This window comes from Carassius carassius, chromosome 8 (assembly GCF_963082965.1).
Source record: "Carassius carassius chromosome 8, fCarCar2.1, whole genome shotgun sequence".
Taxonomy (NCBI): Eukaryota; Metazoa; Chordata; class Actinopteri; order Cypriniformes; family Cyprinidae; genus Carassius; species Carassius carassius.
This window is the reverse complement of record NC_081762.1, coordinates 26,559,643-26,579,642: the sequence shown is the minus strand read 5'-3', so window position 1 is coordinate 26,579,642 and position 20,000 is coordinate 26,559,643. Positions and strand designations below refer to the sequence as shown.

Here is a 20,000-nt window from a genome sequence, read left to right as displayed (position 1 = left end):
TCACTACATGTTAAAATGAATCAAGAGTAGAAATTTACACCAGCTGAGGTTTTCTTTGTGTGAATTCACCATTGTGTTTCAGTGATGTGCTCATCTCAAACAAGCCTCATGTCCCTTTTGTTTGCCATATCATCATTCTCCTAATGAGCTGGGGACCTGAATCAGTTGTGTTTGTTGAAGAAAACATTTAACACGTGCGGTGTTGAGGCTCCAGGACAGAGCTGAGAAACACTGGTGTAAGGGATAACACAGACTAATAAAACTTTTACAATCTGCTGTGGATTTGAGAGAAAACATCTGAATGCCATTATGTTTGTTATTTTAGGATTTAAAAATGCAGCAATGAAGTTTAAAAATTCAGTCAGATGTAAAATGGTAACTCGAGAAAATATGTATCTGCTTTCGTGCAGGAGCAGACTCTTTTTTTTTTATTTAAACTGTAAAGAATTCTTATCTTATTCATCTATGTATAATCCATTAATGCTGGACTGAGATGAGATTTTTCTACATTTCTGGAATTTCTTTTGATATGTGCATAGCCATACATATGTTGACAATTTTATTTTTATAAAGATTATGTACGATTACAGTGAGTCATTCATGGCAAGTGTAAACTCTTCTCCACCTAGACTTCAATAAACATTTGACTTTGGGGTCCAAAAAAAGAATCATTACCCTTATTAATCTAATTCACAATTTCCTTAAATGCACAGTAGTGATGTTTGATTCTTGAACGATTCGTTCTTTTGAGACGGTTCATAAATCGAACTGAATAGAACTTTAGTTCTGGGTTGATGATGCAGCACGCACAGGCACAGCTGAAATAGCACGTCTATGGCGTTATTTTTGTGCCTCAATCCTGAGCGAGTAATTGTAAGTTTTGAGCACAGAGAACTATATTTTGCAAGCACATTACATTTTATTTTGAACAGAAATTAATAATCGCAAAAAAAAAAAAAATCGTTTGAGCAAAGAAAAAATTATTCCGTGCTCAATAAATGTATTTGCTTGTTTGCTATAATCCATATTAATGCGCAGTAATAACCCCTCTCACGCAGTTTACTCAGGTGCTCTCTCACAAACTTATTCTCTGCGCTCCTGTCACGTCCCCCTCTCTCTCTCTCAACCTCTTAATTCTGTGTGCGCTCGACTCTTGACACACGCTCGCTCAACTTACAACAGCGTTACAAGTGTGCCACAAAATCAACCAATCGGAAGATTAAAGATCAGTTGTGATTGGCTGTTGGTCTCCAATCAAATCGCTAGTAGAACCAAACCAAAGCAATCATTTCCTATTTTGAAATCAATAACGAGAAATGGAAAAATGGCTCGTTTATTCGTTTTTCCGTTTAACAAACGGAAAATGAGTTTTTGGCTCTATCTCATTTTGTCGTTTGGGGTTTACAAATTGGTTTATGGCTTCAATATTTCATGCGCACTTGCGGGCGGTGCTGAAACGATGCTTTCATCTGATTGGTCGAATCGCTCCGCCTTCAGCATGTCTTTTCATTCTTTCAGGCAGAATAAGAGTCAGTACGAGTGCGGCACTGTAATGTCTGAAACCACCACTCACTGTTAATTAGCATAATATTTGAAATAGATGTGGCTGGTCACATAATTCGTGCTGCTGTGACTTGGAAGTCACCCCTTTAAATTATTTCTAGGTTATAGTATTGTATGAATAATATCCCATTGATAAATACAGTGCAAATAGTTCTGTCTCCTTTGGATAAAAGTGAAGTGAAAATAAAAATCAATAATAGACTGAACAGTTCCATGGTAATATGTCTGTAACATTTATTACTTTCGTCTTTTAAGTCTAAAGGCACTAGGTATGTTTGTGTGACATTAATAATTGTGAAAATTAATATAGTTAAATTAGTAATAATAGTTTAATTACATACTAAATTGAATGTTTCTCTTCTTAGTCTTCTTTGTTGGGCTTGCGAAAGCCAACATATATTTTAACATTATTATTATTTATTATGAGAGTAATTGACACCGACTAGAACTTTAATGTTGCACCAAATTCAGCTCAGATCTTCAGACTCGTCTGACTCGTTGCTGTATAACTGGTCAGACTTAACTTCCCAAAAAATCCTAGTCACTTTTGTTTTCTGAGCAATGAAGGCCTTAACACTTAATGTCCACTAGAGGGGGCAACAGGATTTTTGTTTACAATAGTTTAAGTGACAAATATATACATGAATTTCATGTGTACTGCCATGAGTATGCCATATCTGTGTACAAGAATAGACTTCACACTTCAAGCTGTACAACTACTTAAAACTTCCAATTCTGGCTTTTTCAGCCTACCTCCAAATTTATTTTAAGGTATAGTTTATTCACACTGGTTTATGTGTTTAATGTTTGTCCATCTGGAACTTTTATTTTTCATGAGCTGTATATTTTAAGATGTACTAGGTGTTGATAAATCACATGCAAAGAATGTAAAGAGCTTTGATTTTTTAATTGTTTTTGAAAAAAAATTGTTAATGAATTCTAAATAGGAAATTAAATTATCAAAACGTACACGGACTTTGGTTCTACTAGCGATTTGATTGGAGACCAACAGCCAATCACAACTGATCTTTAATCTTCCGATTGGTTGATTTTGTGGCACACTTGTAACGCTGTTGTAAGTTGAGCGAGCGTGTGTCAAGAGTCAAGCGCACACAGAATTAAGAGGTTGAGACAGAGAGAGAGAGTTTGTGAGAGAGCACCTGAATAAACTACGTGAGAGGGGTTATTACTGCTTGTTAATATGGATAATAGCAAGCAAGCAAATACATTTATTGAGCATGGAATCGTTTTTTCTTTGCTCAAACAATTATTATTTTTTTTTTGCGATTGTTAATTTCTGTTCAAAATAAATGTAATGTGCTTGCAAAATATATTTCTCTGTGCTCAAAACTTACAATTACTCGCTCAGGATTGAGGCACAAAAATAACGCCATACACGTCCAGCTCAAAAAGAACCGACTGAGCCGGTTCAACTGTCGTAGTTTGACAAGGATTACGGAGGACTGCACTATTTACAATAGTTTGTGCATGCATATATTATTTAAAAATGAGTTTATAAGAATGGTTTATTAATTTTTTAGACATGTAGAACATATCCGTGTTTGTGCATCAATGTCTGTATTGATGTGAAACTTTTAAGAATCTTATCCAAATTGTAGGCTAATCAATATTGGTTTTTGAATGTTTCAAAATGTTTTGTCATAAATTACTTATTGAAATTTTTCAATGATACAACATGGAAATGCATACTTTAGAGACGTTATTGCTTGATTTTTTTTTTCGGCTTTTTGAACTGATCTGTCCGAAAAGAACCGGTTCGTGGAAATGAATCGGACTTTGCGTCACTAACGCACAGTTTTTAATCTTTGTGGAATCTTTGTTTTTAATCTTTGTATACTTTTTAAAATGGGTTTCAATTTATAAATAAAATACATTTTTATTTGTGTACTTAAAAAAAAAAAAAGACCAAGAAGTGAACCAAAAAGGACAACATAAATACACAGACTGCGGGAGAAAACAAGGAACAGGTGAAACGTATCGATTAACCAATGAGTAAATAAGAAGAACACAAGTTAAGAACTTAATTCACCGATGATAAGTGAGTGGTATTGTAAAAATTGCATTCTACACACATTTTAGTGAGAATGTCTGTGAAAGATTGATGTTGCACCTCTAAATATGATTGTTCGTCATGTGAAATATATATAAATGACACTGTCCATAAGCACCTTCATTGTAGTAAGACGGCCTACCTTGTTGCGTAGCTCAGAGCTTCCCAACCACATTTATTTCAACACACACAAAAGTTTCACTGAGAAATGGCTTTTTTATACTGTGGCTGCGTGTTGTTGTTTTTAGACTACCTGGAAGAAGACTTTGACTCCCCTTAAGGTGATTTTAGAGTGATTTTAATTAGTTTTGATAGCCAATCCTCCCCAGAATGGATTAGTTTTGAGTACCAATTTGGCGGATTTTGTTACGCAGACCTGGCAACCTCATTCAAAGCATATAACATATTTTCTGTACAGAAAGGTGGCTTTTAAACAGGAATATTTGATTGCAGTATGAGATTGAAAATGGCAATTTCTATTCAACTAGCATAAGGTGGTGCTAGTGCTTGTACATTTAGCCATTCACACTCCTACTGTTCTATAGATCGTGTGAACTATATGTGCATTAATGATAAAAAAAGAGATAATACATAGCAAATTCATTGACACTGCTGTCCTGAGATTAGAATTTTAATTTTTATGTCACATAAAATAACATTTCCCACATTTCTGGAATTTCATTCCATACAGGTACATGCATAGCAACACATTTTGACAAAAAAAAAATTCTTTCTTCTTTTTTTTTCTTTTTTTTTTTGAGAAATTATTATTATTCTTTGTTTGTGTTTTTTTGTTTTGTTTTTTTAGTTTTTTTTTTTTTTTCGGTAGGAAATATTATAACGAGTCATCCATACCGAGTGTAAACCCTTCTCCAGCAAGACTTTAGTAAACACTTTACACAGATGATTTCTGGGGGTCTAAGTAAAATAATGTTTGATCTTTGAAAAAGTATTGCATTAGAAGCAAAATATTTAAAAAAGAGATAATGAATCAACAAACACACATACAGGTCAATTTTTAAGAAGAGTTCTGCATTGACAAGAAAAACATATGGAAGCATAAAGAAACATCAAGGACAAACTAGACTCTACAGGTATTAACAATTATTAATCCAGAAAACTTGATTGCCATATTTAAGGATATGATAAAACATTAGTCAGTCAGAGGTTACTCCACTATCTGAAGATTTTTCTTTTTAATCAGTTTCTACCATTCATGTGGCGTCTTTCTGTAATTGTAAAAGAATACATCTTTCACAAACCTGTTTTTCATCTCAGATCTGCATTTTCTTTTTAGAGCTGCAACTATTATTAAATAAATGAATACATAAAAAACACACACGCAAAAATATCAACACAGTATTCCCAACAAATATTTTAAAAGTTTCTAATAAATGACTGTAGCATAAATTTTCTGATTTGATTGTCCTCCTGCTGCTGAGTACACCAGCATGGAATTGTAAAAATGTCTTACGTTGTTGACAACAAGGAGAGAAACTGGTGCTTGTGAAAAATGGAATATGTCCACTTTAAAGAAGAGGGGGCAAATGTTCACTTTTAGTCATCAAAAACAAAAGTGTCCATTGTCAGATTCAAAACAGAAGGGCCAACATCAAGGGGGACAGCTTGGTTAGTTGTCCTGGTGCCTTTGCATTTATTACATGTTCTAGGGGCTTGGGCCCATCTTTATAATGTCCCGGGCCATGTGAATTCAAGATGTGATGCTGGTTAACAGCTCTAACAATTATAGTACTGTGGACTAGAGGGTGCAGGTCCACTATTTCACATGCTCTGCTGTGTGTGATGAGCAGTAGAACTTTTTGTGTGTTATAAAGTTTGAGAGGTTGTTGAACTGGATGTCACAAGGACGGCAGTACTTTACATTACTTGTGGTGGCAATGGACCCATTCAACACTCTTTTGAAGCTTGTTGAGACTTCCTCTGTCTTTAAAGATGGCACCAGAATTGTGCTTTCCTTACAGTTGATGGGACTTTCTGCATGGCTCTCCGATGTAGGGGAACCATGTTGTTTAATTCCAGCATCTTCCATCTTGTCCTCAAGGTCAAGATTGTCCTTTAAGGATGAAGACTTGCTCTGATTCTCAGGGTCATCTGTGCTAAGATGGCTACCATCTGGCATCGGCTGGTATTTTTCCCCCTCACTGCCCTCATTTGGACTCTGCCTCCGTTCACTTTGTGAGACCATCATCCCTGTAGCATAATCAGTGGCTTTGATTTCATAGTAAGGCCAGATTTGTTCATCGGGTTTCATTTTCTTAGCAGGACCTGGGTAACCACCAGAGGGCTGAAACACACTCCTCATGTCATCTTTTATCGGGATTGGTTGTTCCTCACTGAAAGCTTGGATGTCAGAAGTTGCATTTGGATGCTCAATCTTTCCATGTGGAGCTGAGAGCCCAAAGAGTGCACTCTCTAAAAGGGTGCTAGTATTTCTAGGACCTTCCTTTTTGTTGCTTTTTTTCTCACCAGAAGTGTTTTGCAAAATAGTACCTGGGCAGAAGTTCTGTTTGTGCTTGAGATAGTCCTCAACTTTGTTAAAGCTTATCTTGCACACAACACACTCATGATAATCCATAAGTCCTTTAGAGGAAACCGAAGTGTTGTCAAACTGTGGCATGCATTTTTTACTGAGATCTATAGGTGCATCACCTTCTTCCTTAGAGATTGTATTACATTTTGACACAAGAGCTGATTTTGAAACTGTCAATGAAGCTTCTGGATATTTGGGCACTAACCCCTGGATCATGTTGTACCTCTGATGGTCCCTGAAGCTATCCAGTGTGTCTTTTGACATGTATGGACCTCCTATAGTGGGCATACCAAGAAATGATGGCATACCCAAAGGAGGCATTTGTTCTTGTTCAGGAGTGGCCAGCTCATATGCCTTTCTTCTTTTACGAGGACGTACTGTCTTCTGATTGGCTGCTCCTTTATTGTTTGTACGTTTCACTTGAGGATCATGCCGAGTGGCACAGTAATACTGCTTGTGCACCATGTAGGTCTCATGTCGAGTAAAGGTGATCTTGCAGGCGTCGCATGTTGTGTGGTTGGGGTCAGTTTCAGTGGGTGGCATTTTCTGGCTTTGTAAATCCAGCTGTGTACCATTTGGTCTCTCCTGTGCACCAGATGGAGTAGACGCTTTTTTAACTTGCACCGACAGTTCATCTGTCACTTTTCCACCTGCGATGGGATTGCAAGGGTTAGGCTCATGCCCTTTCACTTCAGATGGATGGCCGGCATTTAGCATAACAGCTAAACTAGCTCCAATTTTCGGGCTTACAGTGCCTGCTGGTTTATCCAGAAGTCCAGGGAAGTCATGTGGCTTGTGTGTGTTTTGCCAACGACTGTTGCAGTAGTGCTTCTTGTGCACCAAATAATTATCAAGGTTATTGAAGGTGATATTGCATTCAAAGCACGTTGCTCCTTTTGGGACAAGTGTGCTGTACATGACTGGAGGGTAAGAATGTCCCCCGTGACGTAACCGGTGATGGACCAACTCCGACATTTTGGCCAGTATCTCAGATGCTTGCGGGCCCACTGTAATATCCTGTGAGAATGGGACATGTGGTATGAAAGGGGGTAAGGGAAATGCAGGAGGCAGGTGGTGTTGAATGGGTGAAGAGGCTAAACGGGGACTGGAAGGTTCTGACTTTACTCTGGAGAATGAAACACTGGCCTTGTTTATTGAGTTTCCCTCACCCTTAGTGGATGTCTGGCTACTTTCTGTGCTTTCCAGCTCTGACATTTGACTTCTATCACATTGTATTGTGCTTTCCTGAAGGTCTTTCATGTTTGCATTAGCTCTGACTTGTTGAGGACTACCTCTAATGCTGCTAGGAGAGTTATCAGCTTTGTCTTCTTTGAGTTTGTTGAGCGTACAGCTATGTCCATGTAGCTCCTGGTGTTTGACCAGTTCTCTGGGGGTTTGGAATGTGAAATGGCAGTGACCACATCTTAGGCCGTTTTGGGACAGATGGGAAAGGATGTGGTGCTGGAGTACCATAAGGGTTTCTGCAGTGTAGTCACAAATTGTGCATTTCAAATTGCTTCCAGTGGTGATCTCATCTGACTTGAGACCTTGATAAACAAAAAGAAAACAGAAATGGTGTTAATGAGCAACACTACAATACAAAGTTGAGTCTAACCAAGGCTCCTATATGTTGAGTCATGGTGCTTGTGCAGATAACTTTAGTTTAAATCCAGTTTACTAATCGTCTGTACCAGGGGTGCACAATCCTGTTCTTGGAGGTCAAATATCTTGCAGATTTTATTTCCAATCAGCTCCAAATCGCTTACCTGAAAGTTTCTAGTCTGAAGACCTTGTTTAGCTGGTTTAGGTGTGTTTAATTAAGGTTGGAGCTAAACTCTGCAAGACCTCAGCCCTCCAGGAACAAGTTTGGACACTCCTGCACTATACCCATAATTACCTGTCCTCTCTACTGAACTACCAAAAAACACCTCAAACCAGCCTAAGCTGGTTTTGCAGCCTGACCATGTAACACTTGCCCAAAACTGCGGTGTTAAATTAGGGTTGGAGCTAAACTCTGCAGAACAATGGCCCGCCAGAGATAGGTTTAGACACCCCTAAAGCACAAAGTATACTTGTCCATCCATGTTCCACACTCTGTTTGTGTGAAGCAATTTTAATCATCAAAAGTGTCAGCGGATTGTATGTGCACAACAGAGCATGCGCGAGATGAATGTTGAGAGTCTATTAGGTGGTACTGTGCATGTATCAAACTTGTCCATGCATGCTCATCTACATTTGAGTATACTTTGAAAGCTGTATTTACGCAGCTGTGCATGAGATGGAACAGAACACAGAAAGTGAAGTATTCCTGGATATTAAACTAGACCAGGGATAGGCAACATTGGTCCTGGAGTGCCACAGTCCTGCAGAGTTTAGCTCCAACCCTAATCAAACACACCTGAACAAGCTAAGCAATGCCTTCAGGCTAAACTCTGCAGGACAGCAGCACTCCAGGACCAAACCAACCTGACCAGACTAGTTAAATAAGTGTGTATTTCTTATTTGTGACAAATGGTTATCAAATGGTCAAATGGTTATCTGAAAAACAATGTCTTCTTGGTCTACTCACTGTTATGTGCGGATAAGTGCATTTCCAAGGCATGCGAGCCTGTAAAGCTCATATTGCATTTGGGGTATGTGCAATTGCGGAGCATTTGATGGCTGATATTAGTGTTTTTCTCTGCCACCATCCCAGGGTCCCTTTGTCGCCCACTGCAGTAATACATAAGGTGGGCCTGGAGGTTTCTTTCACTCCGAAACCAGATGCCACAAGCCTTGCAGGGGAAGATGTCTTCTACAAAGACAGAAATGGACATAAGCTTATCCATATTGTATCATCTAAAGCTTTCGAAAAACCAACATCTAAAATTACAGAAGTTAAATACAGTGGGGTCAAGAAATCTGAGACTAGTAGAAAACTGCTTCTATTTTACTTTTTTTTTAATCATTTTATACAGAATTGATAAGTGGCCTTGGAATAGTCCAGAATCATAAATATTTCTTATTTGCTTTATAATATACTTTTATTTTTTGAAAAGTTCAAATATTTTACATATTTGTCCAGGTTTAAATGCTTTGCAGCAATTCATAACATATTTTATAATAATAATATCTAATATTTTCTTTTAAATTTATTTTATAGTATTTGTTATATTATTTGATTAATGCTATACTAAGAAAAGAAAAGAAAGAAAAGAAAATATTAGGCTCAAGAGCGCATCACTCCCAGATGGATGCTGGCATATAATATACAGTGCCCTCTAGGGATGGGTACCGAAACCCGGTATTAAAATGGCCCCGGGGCTAAATTATGAAAGACCATAGTATCAGTAAGATCTGACGGTATCGGTTCTGCTTTCGGTACTGGAGGGGAAAAAATTAATGTACTATGTATTTTTGCTTAATAATCTTATCGTGCATATTTTATCTCACCAAACATTTCTAATGTGTGATCATATTAAGACGTTTGTCTGTGAGATCTGCAAGATCTCTCATGTGCACCGTGGAGGCTGTCTGTCAGTCACGCCTGTTTCACATATAATCCATCTGCAGTGCATATGCAGTCCGAGTGCGTTACGTATGTGGTGCTGAAGCAGCACGGACCCATTGTGCTTTCACACAGGACGCGTTTGCAGTCCGCTACTGATCCACGCCTGTTTAAGCCACAAAACACAACATTTGTCCATTATTTTGATATCAAATCATGTATATAAAATGATTTATATACATGAATGTATACCACTGACAGAAACAGTCGACTCTCCTGCCTTTTGCATTTAAATCTTTATTACACGCAATCCAACGGGTCTTAAATAGCTTAGTTTTTCTGCCTCTATAAAAGTGCATATAAATGTTGCCTTGTTCTCTAAAGTTGCTCTATTTCTTGTTTTAAATCTAGCCAAAACCCATATGTTGCGTGTGAAACACAGTAGGCTTCAATTATATAATTTTAAATATTCACAATATATTTATTGTGAAATGACTAACTTTCCGTGTCAATCCATGTTAATTTTTACCGCGAACAATGCACTGTCACTTTAATTCAGCACATGCAGCACAGCAAAAATAGACTCGGTATGTAAACGATCACTGCACTGCTGCAGACGCACTGCTTCTGGAATGCACTGACGGACCGCAACCGCGTGCAGTGTGAACGCTGGAATCCGTTAACATGGGTGTGTCAAAAATACGCAACGTATATGCACTGCAGACAAAGTATGTGTGAAACAGGCGTCACACACACACACCACAACGAGCGCGGCGCATGCACAGACATAACAGTATGAAAACTCCCGCTTAATAATAAAGAGTGATGATGGCGAAGAGATTTGCTTAATAATGTTATCGTGCACATTTTATCTTACCACACATTTCTAATTTGCGATATTATTAAGACGTTTGTCTGTGAAATCGGCGAGATCTCTCATGCGCGCCGCGGAGGCTGTCTGTCAGTCACACACACACACAACAAGAACGAGCGCGGCGCACACACACGCATAAGGGGCCGTTCACATATCGCGTCTTTTGCGCGCTCAAGTTCGTTATGTCAAATGTAGGCGCGCAGCATGCGCACTCATAATGGAAGCGACGCGCGCACGCGGTGCGACGAGCTTGTTTTTTCTAGGCGCGTCCGCACCGCATCGAGTTAAAAACATCTAAACTTTTCAGAATGCCGCAAGCGCACCGCAGGTCATGTAACTTCCTCACCTTTTCCGTAACAATGTTGAATGTTGATTGCTTTAATATTAGACCTATTAGTTATAGAAAGGCAAACATTATAATACTTTCTCATTTTCTGTTAGCATTAAGCAAATACGCATTTATATAATTTAAACAAATCTTTGAAAGACTAATGAAGATTTAATTTCACCAGCCTTGCAAACTTAGTCGAATCCAGCTGTGAGATCTTGTGAAGTGTGCATTTTTATCCAGCATGATCACATGTTCTCTGTGTGACAGCCGGTCCGTGTGAATTGGATGTTTTAAACTTTAAACTCATGCTATGCTTTATGCATTTGCCCACTGTCATATTCATGTCATTTTCACAGTGTGCTGTGTGTAAAATGAGGGTTACCCTGGCTTTATTTGAAAAATATGATTCCCAGTGCACACAAACTTCCAAGAATACTGAGAGCCCTCTAGGTTACAGTTTTCTTTCTTTTTAAATTATATTTTTATTAAATATTTATTTATTTGTGAAAAGTACTGTCATCTAAATAAAAAGCATGTTTCTTTTACACATTTATTTTTTAATCCATTGTCAAATGATTTCAAATTTCTTAAATAGTAATAAATGTTTTAATTAAAAAATCATATCGGCTTTATATCGGTTATCGGCCCCCCCATGCTTTCCAAGATATCGGCTAGCAAAAAACACATAATAGTCGACCACTAGTGTCAACATCGAATTCAAGATGGATTCAATGGATGTACTGATAAGATACATTCCCTGCTTTTAATATCTGAATAATTAATTCAACAGGACACAGCTGAACACTTAGAAAGACCTGTGAGGCAACTGTCTGAATACTTATGCTCACATAAGATAGGGAGATGAAACTCTTAAAGTGCTGATCTTCTTAGCTGGTAAAACATCCTTGTGTAGACATTCTGTAGTTTTGTCTCATATTCATCTTTTAATCATATTTACAGATTTCTTGACTCCACGTCAAACAGAACAATTTTGTCTTTACTGTTCCAATACTTATGGAGGGCACTGTAGCTGTAATTTTTATTATGAAGTAAAGAGATTTACCACATAACTCAACCCTATAGACCCCATCAAAGCAAATGCACTGTTGTTTGCATCAAATTCTTGTTAACTATGATTAGAGAATGGAAGAGGGCAAATATCTAATTCTTGCAAAACTGAAGGTCAGCCTCGACCCTTGGTATTTCTCTTATCCATGGCAAACATGCACATCAGAACTGTGATGACTCTTCGACATGGATTTCCATTTTTAACCAAGCACATTAATCAGTCTATCCACTGTGGCAGAGGCCTGATAATGCAACACTCACTGTTGATGATAGCGCCGGGCAGAATGGATGCCATGGCTGCTTGCTGAGGAAGGAGTTGGATGCCTTCCAGCTGTCGGGCCGAGTACATCCCTTGACTGTAGGGAGTTTGGGCTGGTGTTTGAAGATGCGATTGCAAATCCACCACACAGCCTGCAAGTTCATCTCCTTCCATAATGTTTTTAGTTGTGGAACACCACACATGTCCTCCTGTGAGAAAAAGCAAAGTTTGTATTTAATTGAGTATTTTGAAGTGGTCATGAACTGAGTAAACCAAAATTCCCTTGATCCTTTGACATATAAGATGTCATTGTACTGTAAAAACATCCTGTAAGTTTCAGAGACTCAAAACTTTGTCATTAGTATAAAAACAGCTTATATTGAAGGCATATATCTGCCGGACCACAGCTGTGTGTGGAATATGCCACTCTATGATGTAATAATGTGGATAAGCACCACCTCCTCAGAAGAAAATCAACATCATTGTCTCCTTCGCTCCGCCCAGCAATTTGCGCATGTAGTTTTTACGAGAGAGGCGAACGCCCAAGTCTACGCAGAAACCAAATGATAAAGATGGCTCTGAAGACAACATGACTCTGTGCAGTGCCAAGTTGTGGAAAAATTGTGTTTGTTGTCTTTGTCTGTTAAACAGATCATTTGATATGATTGTTTATGCAGTTTTAACCTAAATCACAGCAGCGTCCATCTGTGAAGGACAAAGACTGACTAACATACAAAACTATCAACCAATCATAGAAGTGTGCGTTTACTTCTGAGTCTACAATTCTCCAGGCCTATTTAAACAGATCACTCTGATGAGGAGGGTTAAAACAAGTCAGAAAATAGAATATTACTTCTAAATAAGTTTTTTTTGTTGTTGTTGTTGATAAAATTATAAGTGGACCTCAGATAACGGTACCAAAAAAATGAAAAAAAAAACACTTTACCCATTTTAACCACTTTAACCATTTAAAGCAAGTTATTTATGCTATCTGAGGTCCCTTGTAGACTGAACGAGGAAAACATTTTGAAGAAGAACTTTCTTCGTTTTGTTTGGACACCATTGACTTCCACTGTGTGTGTGTGTGTGTGTGTATATGTATATTAGGACTGTATTGCCTAGAATCTGGTGATACGATACGTATCACGATACAGGGGTTGCAATACGAAATGTTGCGATACACTGCGATACTGTAAGCAAGGCAATATATTGGGATATTTCTTATTTTAGGAATAGTATATATTGTAAGGAAAGCTGTCATTTAGAAAAGCACGAGCAAGTTAGAGTTTTTTTTTTTTTTTTTAGAATAGAATTAGAACAGTGAGTGCTAAAGTTAGAGCTACAAATAAAGATGGAAGAGATGGGTTTTAAGCCGATTCTTGAAGATGGCTAAGGTCTCAGCTGCTCAGAGAGTTTGGGAGGTCATTCCACCAGGAGGGAACAGTTAATTTAAAAGTCCGTAAAAGTGACTTCTTTGGGATGGCACAATCAAGTGACGTTTACTTGCAGAATGCAACTTCTAGAGGGCACATAAGTCAGAAGTATTTCACGTGTATCGATATTTTCTTACACCCCTAATATCTAATATCTAATATATATATATATATAAAATGAACCCATGAAACAGACCCATCCAAACAGAATATAAGGATTATATTTTGTTTATGCCTAACAATAAATCATAACCAGTGCCTTTTACTTGTCATAAAATTCACAAATTCAATTTTTTTTGTTGCAAATATTTTTCTTTTTCTGGCAGTGCGGTATCAATGCAAGACCTCACAAGCTTGTTTTTCAGAAACACCAGTAGTAAGCTTCTACTTTTATCCATTTTCAACTAAATACAGCATAAATCAGCATAGTGGTAAATAGAAACATATTACTTTTTGAACCCATATACAGCACGCGGTCCTACACACGAATGCATTGCTTTGAAGCAGCAACAAACAAGTGAGGGACAAGTGTAGCTATTACCGAAGACGCTGCTGCTAAAAATAATAGACATCTCGGATGAAAGTACAGCATTATCAAATTGAAGGCTTTGGATGAAACATTCCACTGGAGTCCGCCGAACAAACTCATTAGCCAGTTAAAAAGAAGAGGAGTGCTTTGAGACTGAGATTACATTTATCTGTCTAAATGACGGACTTTCTGTCAGCGCGTCATCTTCCATTCAGGGGATTAAAGTTTTAAATATGACTATTTACAAAAGTCTGGAAGGCAAGATAACAAGAAGAGACATGATATGCCAGCACTAAATGCTAGAATTAGGACAAGAACTAATTGGAGAGTTGGACAATGAGGATGAAGTACACTCAATGCTACCTTTCAAACATGTGTGAGTGCTCCCTGACAGCATGCCGAAGGAGAAAACGTGACCTGTGACGTGCTGTCATGCCTCCCGCGGAGGAATGATAATTGACAGAGCTTTTGGTATTGTGGGTCTGACATAAGGAACAGATGTCCATTCAATAAAACTGTTCAAAAAATGTTTTAATGCAATTGTGGTTTTGCATCAGTACAACATTATTCATAATAATTCATTAATATCATAACAGCCACAATTTAGGTAGCCTACTTTTTTGATAATTTGTTGATGACAATGACAGGAGCACGTCGCCAGTTTTATTAACTGTTGTTACTAGTATTTTGTAGAGACTACAGTTACCATGGTGCATGTTTATAAAGGACAAGTAACATAAAAATTGCAGTGTGTGAATAATGTACAATTTATAGTAGCATTTGCAACAATCCTCAAACATAGATAAAGCAAAATAAAAGTGTTGTTTAGCCTCTGGCCAGCCTGTTCTTGTGTCTTCTGGCAGTGAAACAGAGCAATCTGTCTGACCAGCGTTTATTCTGGCACGATCACACTGTAGTGAAGACAATGAAAGCTTTAAATGCAATGCATGAGCGTCTTTCTTCCCTCTCTCTTTTATCCATGAATTCAAACAAATATTTTCTATCTGTCAAAGCTGGAAAGAAAACAAGAAAGCTTTATAGTGTTTGAGCATCAAACAAGGCTAAAATCATTTACATTATTAGCGCCATAGTTTTCCTATCAGGGCTGTTGAACATGTCAACTTGGTGTAACATCTTCACCGCAAGGTGGCGATGTCCTCCCCTTTGAAAGCAAGGTCTCATAGGATCATTCATAAAGGTAGTTGGATTGCTCCTCTGTTAAATACTGTTTGCTTCTGTCAGTGCTACAGATAGTGCTGGGAATAGATTTACTTATTTCAATTTATATACACATTATCTCATATATGCTGCATATGAGATAATACTGTTCATTTGAACTTGCTATACGTCAAAGAATCCTGGAAAAATCTGGATTTCCACAAAATATAAAGTGGCACAGCCTTGCGATTTCTAATAAGGTTTTAATAAATATAGTTAACCAGGTTTTAACATTCTGTATTGCTTTCTTCATGCTTCTTTAACCTTATTTCAAAACTACAAGTATGATTTTAAAATAAAAAGGACAATAAACTGTGACTTCTCCTCTCCCTTTAAACTGCAGCGCTGTGACTCATTACTTGGTTCTTGGGCCAAGACCATCTTTATTTCACCCAGCATCTGTGTTTAATGATGAAGCCCTAAGAAAACCATACAAAAAGTGTCTTAAAACGCCCAGCATAAGATAAAGAGATCTTGCAAGCGCAGCAGTGTGTGTGAGACAGCGGGGAGCTCACTTTCACTGCTCCCTTCCATAAATCACATCTGCATCCCAGAGTGCATCAGTCATACGGCTCCGTTCCCTCAGGGGCCGCCCTCATGGAGCTCCTGTGTTCCTGGCCAGCGCCCCGGGTATCACCTCTCCACCATCTGCCCCGCACACCTGCACCCTCATTGATCTCCTGGCCCGCGCGCTACATCAAACACACACCAGAGGGGCATCGTGTGTCTTCCTGTGAGGCACGGCCAGTCATCTGGCGGGTGTAGCAGGGTGTGAAGTTATGCCTCTTTTTGTATATTCATGAGGCGGTGAGGTCAGTGTTTATTTTACCACAGCACACCACACCCCCGGCTTTCAGGTTCAAACCGAAGAGCAGCGGTAGCTTGACAGGTCTGCCAAAAAAAATTATCCCGCTATTTTCCAATTTCTTAATATGAGCTTTGAGAAATGAATCATCTTCCTGACAGCTAGCCTACTGGTCCGGCTAAAGCGAATGCTGGCAGAGAGTGAAATTTTACTGGCTGGGTGAACTAAGCTCCTTATGAGTGACAGGTCAAGACCTGTATCTGTCTCACTTTCCTTTTTCCTTTCTTTATGTCAGTCCGAAGGGTTCAATATGGCATCTAAATGACCTTGAAGAGTGCAATCTTTGACCTCCAGAGTTATTTACTGATAGAGGAAATTAGATGAATGTGTGTCACTTAAGGCCCTGGTATACTCACAGTGAATGCCTTTTTCGCGCTTCGTTTCGGGGTAAAAATATGTTTGAAATTTAGTTGAATTTGTGGTTACACTTTATTTTAACCACATCAACTCTGGGGACCCACCGGTGGGTCCAATATTGCATATGCCTAATTCTCAAAAAATCAAAATAACAGCTGAAGTGGTTAAGGACCAGTTATCACAAATAATAATTAAGTATGACTTTTGCCTCAATAAACTCCTAATTTGCTTCTTATTAATAGTTCGTAAGTTTAGGTATGTGTAGGATTAAGGGTTTAAAATATGATCATGCAGAGTAAGGCATTAAATATTGTGATTTATATGTGCTAAAATGAGCCAATATGATAGTAACATGCATGCTAATAAGCAACTAGTTAATAGTGAGAATTGAACCCTTAACAACCGATTATGTAAATATGTTCTGCATGCTTTCTTCTCAATAACAAAATAAGCACATAACAGAAATGGCAGTGGTGAGAAAACAGCAGTTAAGAAAGCATCTGATCACAGAGAAGTGGACATGTTTGCACAAGCTCTGAAATGTGGCATTCCGGTCAAGTCACGTCACGTTTATTTGTATAACCACTTTATAGATTGTTTTAAAGCAGCCAGATTTACAGTATCAAACATGAAAAACAATGTTTGTGTCAATTTCAATTGCAAACATTAATTTCTACAATAACAGCTCTCCATTGTGTTTGTTTTTTCTTGTGTCTTGTTAACTTTGATAAAGAATATCTATTTGGATTAGATACTTTAGTCTTTGCAACTTTACAGATCTTCTTCATGCACCAAGAGCTTTTAACACTCCAAAGAGAAAGGAAAAATTGAAATCATATCATATGACTCCTTTAAGTTGAATATTTGGTTTTGTTCAAATTCCTAACAGTAAGTACACCGTAAAAATAAAAAAAGTTGTAAATAAAACTATTAAATAAAAAAGGTAAATAAACAAATCATTGGAATATGTTTGACAAGAAAATCCTACTTCAGTCTTTTCAACTTCAAATCCTCACATTTAATTCAGTGTGTGACTTACCAAATCTTCATAATAATCTGCGACATTTATGTGCAATTTCAATTGTTTCAAAGTAGATCCTACACAATTTTTTTTTTAATTAAAGAGCAACGGCAATAGTGATGCATTCCCTTACAAAAAACAAGTTGAAGATTTTAACTCCAGCTGCACCTCTGAGAAACACTCAGAAGAAATCTCTCTCTCACACACACACACACACACACACACACACACACACACACACACACACACACACACACACTCACACACACAGATGCACACAAACAAACGTGTCTAAATATGGGACAATTTGTTTGTCGCCACACCTCCACACCCCTATGGAAGCCCCCTGAGATTGGCATAATGAAAAGCAATGTCTCCCACTTAACACGGGGATCCAGGCGCTCTCTCTGATAGAGGCCGGGGCTGTTTATTAAATGATGGAATTTGGCTGTTTCTTCCGCAGAATGTTATCAGCCGGAGAACAATCGTGCCCATGGTTGCACCCTCACTGGCTCGCCCGGCTGCTCATTAGCCACAGCATATTTAATCCAGAAGTTTCTTATCAAACGTGACACCTGCATCTCCGAATGGCACTTTCCCTGTTCATTGGCATGTATTTGGGTGAGTAGACTCCAAGGTGCTTTGTGGAGATTAAGAGAGGAAGAGAGAGAGAAAGTAAGCGAGAGAGTGAATGAGTGCTTATTTTATCATTTAGCGGGTCTGGACCGTATCCAAGCAGTTTTTGTCTTGTTGTTGTAATTAGAAAGCCTTTTAAGCGATAACAGCTGCTGCTGAATATGAATATGGATAGAACCACATCAATTCTGCCTGAGATAGACCCATCCTCCCTCCCCCTCGCTTACTGTTTTTCATAATGCGGTGATCTTAATAAAGACGGAGGAAAGTGTGGCTAGCCGTTCAACTCCGTTATTTTAGCATTTCTGATTGAAGTCTTTCTTGAAAGTCTCTCTGTGTTACATATGAAGCATTCAAATCACAGACGCACTGACAGGCAGCAACTAATTTCCATATCCCAATGTGTAATTAAGCTTTGTGACAGCTCCCTAATAGCTGCGTGCCGCACCGTCAATGCTATACGTTGCCTGGCTGACGTGTCGGTGAATTGAGATGCACATACAGCATATGTGTGCTTGTAAGCATGCAGCTTGCAAAATAGAAAATAGATGATAAAATATGTAGATGATGAATGTAAGTGTGAACATAAAGGTAGTTTTTAAAAGATATGCAAACATAAAGGTGAAAAATAATGTAAATGATAACAAAATATACAACAAAGGTAAACATAAAAGAACACAAAGGTGTAAAAATTAACAAAATAAAATTGAAAACAGCACCAATACAGGTAAACGAAGGCTAACGCAAAAGCAAATCTAAAGGGAAAAGTAAACATAAATGTAAACATTAACAAAATAAGTAAACAAATCCATGTAAAAGGGACCATTAGCAAAATAATTGTGTAAATATATGCATATGCAAAGATGAACATTTACAATGTGGTTAGATGAAACATATAAATGTAAAGGCAAATATTAAGGTAAACGTTAATAAAAAATGTTTAAATTATTATTATTAATACAAGTAATCTAAAACTATTGATAAAACCACACAAAGGTATATGAAAGGGAAAACATAAAAATATTTACATAAATATAAATGTAAATATCAACAAAATTGGCAAACTAATTCAAATGCAAAGAGAAACATCAACAAAATAGCAAACATTAACAAAATTAGTAACCAAAGGCAAATATGTAAACAAAATCACAAAATTCAAGTGTAAACATTAAACAAAATAGGTAAACAAAGGCAAATCTAAAGGTAAATGCTACTCAAATGAATAAATGTAGAAGTAAATTAATTTAAAGGCAAATGTTAAGTAAATAAAGGCAAATGTAAAGGGAAATGTAAAAAAAGTAAACATAAGTGTAAACATTAACAAAATAGTTAACAATAATAATTGTTAACAAAATTGGTGAATGTAAAAATAAATTTAAAGGCTAAAAGGTTTACAGAATAGTTAATAAATACAAATGCTAATAAAACAGGTGAACAGGCTAAATGTAAACATAAGGTTACCGTAAATGTAAACGATGCAAGTTAGATTTCAGATTTGAGTTTTTTTCTCAAATCTGTGTACTTGTGGTAAATAAGCAGCTGCGCTCTTACACTCGTCCGTCACCTTCTCTTTCTCAGGAGCTGTTAGACACACAACAGGACACTGCCGGGCCTCACTAGGGATTATGGTCGATGAATGACATACTATGCAAATCACTTTGTTATTTCTCTCAGTAGATCGTCACTGCGCTCACGCTGGGAAGATGTCTGCCGCTCGGTGGAGTATCCTCCAGCTGA

General features: G+C 37.7%; 1 protein-coding gene across 2 annotated transcripts in view; it reads right to left on the bottom strand.

Annotated features, from left to right (window-relative positions):
* Positions 1-5,234: 5,234 nt before the first annotated feature.
* The window catches only part of LOC132145659 (zinc finger protein ZFPM2-like), a 57,952-nt gene continuing 43,186 nt past the window's right edge, over positions 5,235-20,000 (bottom strand). Inside the window, exons 6-8 of one of the 2 annotated variants that reach the window (XM_059556829.1) lie at positions 12,207-12,413; positions 8,755-8,979; positions 5,235-7,732 (exon numbers count right to left, since the gene is read on the bottom strand). In XM_059556829.1, the coding sequence (XP_059412812.1) occupies positions 5,412-7,732; positions 8,755-8,979; positions 12,207-12,413 (2,753 nt within the window). In that variant the 3' untranslated portion in view covers positions 5,235-5,411. The remainder of the gene's footprint in view (positions 7,733-8,754; positions 8,980-12,206; positions 12,414-20,000) is intronic. The other variant, XM_059556830.1, reaches the window with a different exon arrangement.